The 10,173-nt window shown below is 43.5% G+C and overlaps 1 protein-coding gene across 1 annotated transcript in view; it reads right to left on the reverse strand.

Moving 5' to 3' along the window:
- Positions 1–2,861, reverse strand: part of DECR1 (2,4-dienoyl-CoA reductase 1) — a 45,261-nt gene extending 42,400 nt beyond the window's left edge. Inside the window, exon 1 of the mRNA XM_012763200.2 lies at positions 2,720–2,861. Within this exon, the coding sequence (XP_012618654.2) occupies positions 2,720–2,785 (66 nt within the window). The 5' untranslated portion in view covers positions 2,786–2,861. The remainder of the gene's footprint in view (positions 1–2,719) is intronic.
- Between the last annotated feature and the right edge of the window lie 7,312 nt (positions 2,862–10,173).

The following is a 10,173-nucleotide window of genomic DNA, read 5'->3' on the forward strand; positions in this document are numbered from 1 at the left end:
ATATTGCTTGAATTACTATTGGCCAGGAATCATTTGTCTAAAAATAGTAAAGTTAATACTCTTGATAAAAACAAAAAGAAAGGGAGAATGGCAGTGTGCATCACAGTTATCAAAGAATGAATCTACAAAAGGAAAAATGGCAAATTTTTTTAGTTTCACAAAGTAAATAGCCTCACTGTATGAGATGAACTCAGATATATTCTATTCTATTCCAATTTATTTTTTAAAATCTATTTTGCTACACTGAATTGATTTCAAAGCCCACTCATTTATTATTACCCATGGCTTGAAAAACATACATAAGACTGTTAGCACATTGAAGGTAGGGATGTCTTTCAACTGTGGATCACCAAAGGATGCCCAACACTTAGTAGGCACTTAATTAGCACTTTCTGATAAACAACTGAATGACTGTTTTCCTCAGCAAAACTGAGAGCAACTTGAGAGCAAAGTTCATATTTTTTTAATCTTTGTATTCCCCGGGGATAGCACTAGGCCAGGCATAAATAAATATTCATTGAATTAACTGAAGCCTACTAGCTAACAGCACATATTAATATAAGCACTTCACAAATACGTTTTATGAAAGATGAAACATTTCTCTTGGTTCTTAGTAACAAAAGTATCGAGATTAGGGGTTTTAATTGTAATAACTTGTATCTGCCCACAAAAACAAGATGTTCCCCCCGAACAACCTCCCACTTCACTTCACAGATGTTAAGACTTTTCTTCTCCCAAGGATTCAAACCCCAGCCTGCATGTGCCAGGAAGAAGGCAAACCACACTAACAGGTGTCTCTCTTGCCTCCAAACTTCCATCCTCAAACCCTCCATTTTTATTAAGCAAAGGAATATCAATATTGTCAGATTACATTGAATTTTTAAGCGAGTTCATTTTCTCTGTCTCAAACTGTATTGTCTAATGGTGTCAGGAGAGCTGGGATATGGTCTGTGTGACCTTATTAAAATCCTAATCATTTGTGCTTAAAAAAAAATCTCTGAAGATTTTTCTACCTCACAGAGCTGTTGTAGGTTTCAAGTGAGAAAGTTCTTTGGGAACAGGATTCCTTTACAGTGACCTATACCTAGTCTTTACAGGAAGAGAAAATATCAGCAACACTCTAGTAGCCATGAACAAATCTCTTTTTAAAAGTCCTCTTACTTGAGAGAATCATCATACCAGTTTTTTGTATTCACATTTGGAATTACTGCTGCCTGTATTAAAAACAAAACAAACGACAGCAACAACAACAACAAAAAACCATGGTTACCAGCTCTATCAAATTGAAAGTTTTTTCACAGTTGACATATGAATTTATTTACCTGGCTAAAGAAATTCTGCCTTTTAGTTTATTTATTAAGATTTTTAAATTTAGTTGGAGGGAGGGCCTGTCTTGGATGTTGCTTCTTTTTGTTTTTCTTTCTCTTTCTTCCCCTTCCTAGCTGTCTTCACCTGCATATTCTACTTCAATTATGGGTTCAGTGGAGAGATGTGGACCAAACAAAACTACAGAAGTGTGGAAGAGACAGAGGTGGAAGCCAATGTGAGATGCCCCTCTCCTGGCTTTTTCCCTGGGAAGTCTACAGACAGCTGAAGTTTTGTTTTTGTTTCATTTTTATGTGAATTTGGTTGCATTGCTGTTGAATCCCATACCTAACGCATAAATGGATTTTCCTCATTAAAAAAAAAAAAGAACTTCCAGTAAGGCCGGTGCTCCCTCCAGAGCCCACTCCCCCTACCCTGGCCTCTCTCCCACTCAAGGGGTCGCTGTGCTGGATCCTTCCCTACATCTACCTATTTACACATAACTTTGAAACTTGCAAAAATGTGAAAACTTCGAAAACCAAGTGCCCTCCCTATCCCCCCTACATACACCGCGACTTAATCTGCCAGCGAAACCTCCCCTCCCCCGCTCACTCTCCGCTTAGCACGCGCCCAGGGACCTAGTGGTCCTAGCTCCCCAAGCCCCGGGTCGCCCTGGCCTCTCTCCTTGCCCCCCGGTACCCCTGTCCTCTCTTCTTACGCCCCGGGACCCCTTGTCCTCTCTCCCTGCGCCCCGGGACCCCTGTCCTTTCTCCCTGCGCCCCGGGATCCCCTGTCCTCTCTCCCTGCGCCCCGGGACCCCCTGTCCTCTCTCCCTGCGCCCCGGGACCCCTTGTCCTCTCCCCCTTTGCCCCGGGATCTTCTGTCCTCTCCTTGCGCCCCGGGACTCCCTGGCCTCTCTCCTTGCGCCCCGGAACCCCCTTGTCCTCTCTCCTTGCGCCCCGGGACATTCTGTCCTCTCCTTGTGCCCCGGGACCCCCTGTCCTCTCTCCTTGCGTCCTGGGACCTTCTGTCCTCTCCCTGCGCCCCGGAACCCCCTTGTTCTCTCTCCTTGCGCCCCGGGACCTTCTGTCCTCTCCCTGCGCCCCAGGACCCCTTGTCCTCTCTCCCTGCGTCCCGGGACGCCCTGTCCTCTCTCCTTGCGCCCCGGGACCCCCTGTCCTCTCTCCCTGCGTCCCGAGACGCCCTGTCCTCTCTCCTTGCGCCCCGGGACCCCCTGTCCTCTCTCCCTGCGTCCCGAGACGCCCTGTCCTCTCTCCCTGCGCCCCGGGACCCCCTGTCCTCTCTCCCTGCGTCCCAGGACCCCCTGTCCTCTCTCCCTGCGCCCCGGGACCCCCTGTCCTCTCTCCCTGCGCCCCGGGACGCCCTGTCCTCCGCGCGCGCCCGGCCGCCTTACCCGCCGAGGACTGAGGCCGGGCAGCCAGGACCCCCGGGCAAAGACACCCCAGCCCGGCAGCGCCATGTTGGGCCTCGGAACTCGGGCCGGAAGGGCGCGGGACGCAGGAAAGGGCAGAGAGAAAAACGTGCTGGGCTGCCCGCCAGCACCAGTGTGGCCCGCCCTGGCGGGCGGCGGTGCCCCGAGGCGCCACCCCCGCCCCACTCGCAGGTCCCGGCCCACGGGCGCCGCCTGCTCGGCCTTGCCTTCGCTTTTGACTGCTTTCTAGGCCCGCAGTGTTTTGTAGGTCAGGACGACAGCTTCGTTGTCCTTGTGCGGGTGGGCGACCCCCTGCGCCCTACGAGGGTTTGCAGGTTGCAGCCACGGGCGACATACACTGCCCGCCGAGTGCGAGCACCTTTTTCAGTAATTTATATTTATTTCTCGAGTGCGTGTTTAAATGTGTGGTCGATGTGGCGCTAAATCACATATTATCAGAATAACAATGTCTTGCTTTTAAACCGCGGCCTCACTTTCGCTAAGGCGAAGGGGAGGAAATCAAACGCCAAGGGCGGCTTCCGGGGGCTTTGGCTTTTCGCAGGACACACCGCCCCCTGGCGCCCAGATGCAGCGGCTCCGGCCGCTCCGGCCTTGGCTTTTCTCCCAACGACGTTAATGTTAATACATTGAATGAAAACGCAGACCTTCTTTACGTCGTTCTCCATCGCAGTGTGATATGCCTGTTGACACAATGCATCAGCTCAGAACGGATTTCTTTTCCTCACTCGTAAACTGCGAATATTCATACCTAATTCAGTATCACTACGAAGACAAAGAAGATGCTTGTGAAGCCCCAAGTTCACGCTGGTAACAGGTGACATTTCAAAGTTTACTATGTGTGTCTGGCATTTTCCAAGTGCTAAGAAAGCAGGCCCTGACATTCAGAACCTGGCCTGAGACTCACAGACCATATCAGTCTCCTAAGCATAAGCCATCTCACAGGATACCAACCTCAGACAAGGTTACTCTGCAATCCTAATAGGGTGAGGCAAAGCGAGTCAACCTCATAATTTTGTCTAAGCACAGACAAAAACAAGTTTATGGTGTCGCCCACAAATCAACAAACACTACATCTACCAAGGAAAATGTGTTTACCAATTACAACTTTAACCTCATTCTAGTTTCCACTACCTGTAGACCCAATCTCCCCTTCACTATAGTTAAGAGGCGTTGAGATCATATTTCACAGGGTTGCCCAGGCTTTCTCACATAGCCAGTATAGAGTGAACCTCCATTTCTTTAGACCTTCCCCCAAATCATCTAAAGTCCAAATCCTTTAAGTTCTTTCTTTTTTTTTTTTTTATTTGTTGTATTTTACGCTTCTGTGAAAAGTTGGACTTTAAGTTCTTTCTAACACCCTCTTACTGAGACTCCCCGTGATTTTTCATGATATATGTCCTCTCTTACTGCAAAAAATAATAAATCCAACTGGTTCAACCGCAGGCGTGTCCCTGGTGGTCTTTGGTAGCTGGGCCTTGACAGTGCCCTTAAAGTATTAATTCATTGTCTCAGTTTGGGTTCCCCTGAAGCAGACCCTGAGACCAGGATCCAGTGCTAGCAGCTCACTTAAGCACTTTGGGAAGCACCTTAGGGAAGGGAAGGCAGGCAATATATGGTAAGTTATCCAGCCAGCTAGCACTCTGGAAGAAAATGGAGAACACATGCCTCAGAGAAATTCCATCCAAGGAATGAGCAAGCTGGGGTATTTGCACACCAAGGCCCATGCCAATGGTTGAGAGCTGATGGAGGTAGAGTGCAAAGTTCCTTCACCTTTGCTGTATCCTACTGTCTAGAAGTGAGTCAGAGGTCCCACTCATACTCAAGGGAAGAAGATTATATAGGGTGGGCATGCCAGTGAGTGTGGCTCATGGGGACATCATAGAATCTGCCTATCACAACCAAAACACTATACTTGGGAAGGAAAGGAGGCCGCAGAAGCTTTAGGTAGACCCATATCTACCATTTATTGGAGGGAAATAGCTGTATGATACATTTAGGCAGGCTGGACTCTGGGTTCAGCTTCACTACTGGTCTCCCAAGCTGGGTACAGAGCAGAGAGTTAGAACTTCAAGGGAACAAACCAGGTAGGGAAAATACAACTACAAGGGACCAAAAATCAGAGAGGCCTCCCCAAAGGCCTCTGTAAGACCTGGGACCCTTCTCTTGATCCTGCGATGACTATGTTTGAATTCCCCCACAATTCCCACAACCATAGTGAGATGGATGGGGGCTGGCAGAGAAATTTAGATAAAATAGGGTGATATTACCTTCACCTTTGAATGTACGGTTGAGGATATAATATATACCAACTATACATGTCTTGGATGTAATAGAAAAAAGATAGTTATGTTAAAATCTTTTAAATTTTGAATAGTTCTTGAAATCAAAGTGCCTAAAAACATACCATGGCTTCTGCTCTACCATCTGATGATTCAACCGTAATGTCTGGCAGACTCCTACACACCAGCAGCGGCTGCTCTTCACACCCCTTCCCTCCCCCTTCACATCACCACCTTAATATGGCTGCCTCAGACCCCCATAACCAGGGGTCAGCTTGGCTGTCATTTTCTCAAGGAAAGCTTGACTTTGATGCAATTTTGGATCTTCCTACTAGAAAAGCAAGCATCCAAGTGTGATGGTATCTGAAACTCATACACTTTGGGGAGCACTATTTAAGAAACAGAATACAAAATTAGGTGCAAAAATGAATATGAATTTAGATTGTAAAAAATAAATTATAAGTTAAAAATTTCAAAAAGGTCACAGTACCATAAATTTCACACAATCCAGAAAAATGAGGTATTTATTATTTTAAATTATTTAAATGCCTAACACACTTCAATTTGTAATTTCCTCCTACATTTTTGGCTTCATTCTCTTCGACCACCTCTTCATATATCAAAGATAGTATAAGCACATTTTTTTGTAGAGAGAAGAGGGAGTTCGGGTGCTAAACCATGTGACTTCACACATACACAGACTTGCCATTTGTAGGATTGCTACAGATTTGTATCCTAAAAGGACAGAAATTCTGACAAATTCTATTATGTGTGAGTCTCGCTGCACAAAAAACTTATAGTACGTTCATTATAGTAAATACTGCATTGTTGAATATTCATGACAGGAGCAAACTTCCATTTCATGCATCCATGAATCTATATCCTCTGCTAACAATTTTACATAATTTGATACTAGTTCCTTGCTCCATATATTATAAACAATTCAAATTTGCTTTTCCTATAATCCCCATATATTTCCAGGGATGGGCACAATAGGATGCATCTACATCTTAATACCACCTCTAGCCCTATACATACATGTCACGGGGTGGATAGAAAGTATATTGCTGGAAGATGGTCCTACAGCAGGACAACTAGCATTGACTTAACTCTATACCAAAATGATAACACACCACACAAGTATTACTCAATTAATCAAAGTCATACCTATCCCCAACTTAGCAGATCCCAAAACTGGGTTTTAAAGAGACAACCCACAAAACATTTTCTTGGCCTTTTTCAGAACTTTATCTCTGTTATAACTCTACCACAAGTTGGCTTTCTGTTGCTGCTGGGCAAATTAACTTCATTAGCTTGATTTTTGTCTTCCATAAAATTAGGATGTTAGTATAAATTATTCCTAAGATCGCTTGTAGTTCTAGAAATCTGTGGTTTTACAAATAAACTGGAGTTGGCATAATTGTTATAGACCACCTGCTATAGCACTAAGGAGATCATTGTGAAATGCTGTTAAGATAAAATAACTAGGCCGGGCGCTGTGGCTCACGCCTGTAATCCTAGCTCTTGGGAGGCCGAGGCGGGCGGATTGCTCAAGGTCAGGAGTTCAAAACCAGCCTGAGCAAGAGCGAGACCCCGTCTCTACTATAAATAGAAAGAAATTAATTGGCCAACTGATATATATATAAAAAATTAGCCGGGCATGGTGGCGCATGCCTGTAGTCCCAGCTACTCGGGAGGCTGAGGCAGAAGGATCACTCAAGCCCAGGAGATTGAGGTTGCTGTGAGCTAGGCTGATGCCACGGCACTCACTCTAGCCTGGACAACAAAGTGAGACTCTGTCTCAAAAAAAAAAAAAAAAAAAAAAAAGATAAAATAACTGATAGATATGTCTTTTTTTTTTTTAGAATATTAGCTCTTATGTATCTCTGGTGTTTTTTTTTTTTTTTGGTGTTTTAATACTTTATCTAATTTACATGTTTTATTTTATTTATTTATTTTTCTTTTTTTGATTTTCTGGCTGACAAAGGATAATTTACATATCTTAGATAAATATTAAGCTTCAGATTTTCAAAGTGCTTTGCAATGATTAATTAGCTTCTTAAATCACTACTGCAAGGGAGGCTTGTCCATGATCCCATTATATAGGCTCATTGGTTCTCATTCTGCAAAGTCAAGTCTTACACTGTTTGATTTTGAGTTTCACATTCTTTTATCTTTCAATTTTTTTAAATAAATTAGGATCAAACAGCCATTATGATTCAAGTAATCCACTGATGCTTCGATTAACTCTATACAGATTAACTGTACATATACTGTTATTAATATATTAACATTTCCATATAAAGATGAAACTAGTAAGACACATAGAAGCTAAATTATTTATTCTAGTAAAATATAAAATCATTGTAATAAAATCATTGTGGTAAAGTAAAATTAGCATCAGGATATAAAAATCGAACTCATTGTTCCTTACTATAGATAATCTTCAGAATCATAAAGACACACTTGAATCAATACTTGTTCTCCACATGCTTCTCATTCACCCATAGCCCTCCCACCATCACAACTGCAACAGAAATAAAAGTTGGAAAGGGTGAAAGAGGATCAAAGAGTACTTAAATTAAACAAAGAGTTATGTGTCTGCCATGTGTTCAACACTATGGTAAATATTAGATATTTTAAAAAATGATTTACACAGTAGAAACACAAAAATGACTTTGACACCTCCGCTACCCTTAAGGAATTAAAAAGGAAGAGAAAGAAACTAATATTTGTTTAACATCTACCGTGTATATAGTGCAGTATCTCATTTAATTCTGACAATACTACAGCAAGGTAGCTATTATTTAAGTCCAGGTATAGATAAGAAGAGACAGATTTGCCTTTGTTAGTTATCCCTTATGTAATCTTGAAAGAATTAAATCTTATCTCCACTAAACCTATACTTCAGCTTAACATGAGTTAGAAATTAATGGCAGAGTTAATGGAATCTTGGGAGAGGACAAGACAGTCATTTAAATATTTTTAAGATAAGGTGAAGGAACCAAAGAGAGAAAGTGAAGACATGTAGGAGAAAAGGGTAACTGATAAAGCAAAACCCTGGGAAAATGTGGGGAGATGGATTTAAGCAGAAATGGAAGAATTGATCCTGAACCGAACGATCAAATCACATCCTGAAGCCAGAGATAAGAAGGCAAGGATGAGATGTTCACACAGATTTTAGAAGAAAAGAAGTTTATATTGTCATAGGGACAAAGGCAGAGTAGCCTCAGAAGCTGTAAGAAATTTCTTGCGTCAATTTCCTCAGTAAAATATGATTCCATACATACTCTTAGAAGGAAGGTAGGAGATTATCAGATGTGAGGAGTTTGGCAAAGCTGTGAGATAGCTCTTCAGAGTTATTATTGAGAATGAATTGTCTTAAAAGCAGGAAAAGGTACCGATGAATTGTATTCTGTAGTCCAACTGATTAGGGTTTATGAATTGGTATTGGTTCCATATTTTGGAAGATGGACAGATTTTACCCAGGCACCTCGGTAGGGAAGGTTGTTGTAAGATTGACTCATGCTTGGGGGTTTCTCAGGACTTCCTAGACAAGTGAGCTATAGAACTGGAAGGGAAAGCTGAGAGATCTGAGCATAAAGTAGTTCTGAGAGCCACAGCTCATTACTGAGAGCTGAGCTTAAAGCCAAGGTTACCAAGCTATAGAGCCTGGTGTCCAGCCTGGATATGAAGGAGCACAGAAGGGGACTGACACCTGCGTAAAGTGGAGGAATTGTGTGGCTGGAGACCTGGATGCGGCTAAACAGCAAAGTATTGGGAGTGAGCACACAGGAAGCGAGAAGCTACAGGTGGAAAGTAGGATAATAAAGGTGGGGAGGGTTCTGGCGATGTGAAGATCTAAACTGTAGCCATCCAAGAGGGTAGTGTTTGTGGAGAGGAGATGAAAGTCACAGGAGCTGAGACAATCAAAGAAAGGTGAGCCAAGCATGTATAATGGGTTTTTTCAGAGTATCTTACAATAACTTGAGAATGATATCAGTAGTTGGGATGGAGCAAAACACTCTCACATAGGTGACATTGTTCTCGATGAATATGGACAAGTGACATGGACATGCCTACAACAAGTAATAGTAAAAGGAGGTCTCGAGGGTGGATAGTCCCACAAAATGATCCTAACCAAAGAGAGATTTTGCAAGGTTGGGAAGAGTAATACGTTAAAATGGAAAGTAAAGGTTTAGAGGGAAGTAGTAACCCTATTGGATATCAGTGGGAAAGGTATTGTGTTAGAGCGGGAAACCATAGGACAGAGCAAAGAGACAGGGTCACTGAGGCTGAAATCATCAAGAGGAGTTTTATTGACTAGCTCGAGCTAGGGTCTAAGTCCCAGAGCACTGATATGGCGGCCTCTATTGGGAAAAAGACCCTGCATACTGTGGGACTGTCCCGGCCCGTGGGACCTTCTGTTACTCGACGGGGGCGAGGGGGACCGTACCTGAAAGAGATGGGCGAGAGAAAGGAACGAGACCAAGCAAATGGTTGTCAAGGTCTACTTTATTTGGATTTTTAGTAGGTTTTATATACAGAAACAAGGAAGTAGAAACAGAAAAATAGAGTGGGGGGATGATGAGGCTTGGGTGTGGGCTAATCAGCCTCAATCAGCATCTAATGGCACCTGAAGCTGTTTGTGATTGATCACTTAACCTCAACCTGGCAGGGGGTCGGGAACAATTGCAGGTAGCATGCCCTGGAGCAAGCACGTCATGGAATGCATTCTTCTCAGAACTATAGCTGGAGGGCTGGGTGCTATTTTTGTCTTAGGCTATTTTCCAGGGCGAGGCCTGTGCATAGGACAAGTCGTTAGGATGTGGAGGGTCTTAGTCTCCAACATGGGACAGAGCCCTTTATACCCTAGGTGCATAACCTGTCCACGAGCTTGACCTTTACATTGGTTGGTCCCTTGTGCCCACGCGCTTGACCTTTCCTTTCATCCCCCAAATTTACTGCGATTGGCCCTCTCAACCCAACTTCCTAAAAACAAGCAATATACATAAACTAAATGAAAGCAATTAGTCTAAGGCTTTACAATTGGAGCAAACTATCCCAGAACTTTCAAGGGAAGCTGTGGTCTAGGGTGAGAGCTATGCTTCATTTAGGGCAAGATGTAGAGGGAAG

This window comes from Microcebus murinus, chromosome 7, assembly GCF_040939455.1.
Source record: "Microcebus murinus isolate Inina chromosome 7, M.murinus_Inina_mat1.0, whole genome shotgun sequence".
Lineage (NCBI taxonomy): Eukaryota > Metazoa > Chordata > Mammalia > Primates > Cheirogaleidae > Microcebus > Microcebus murinus.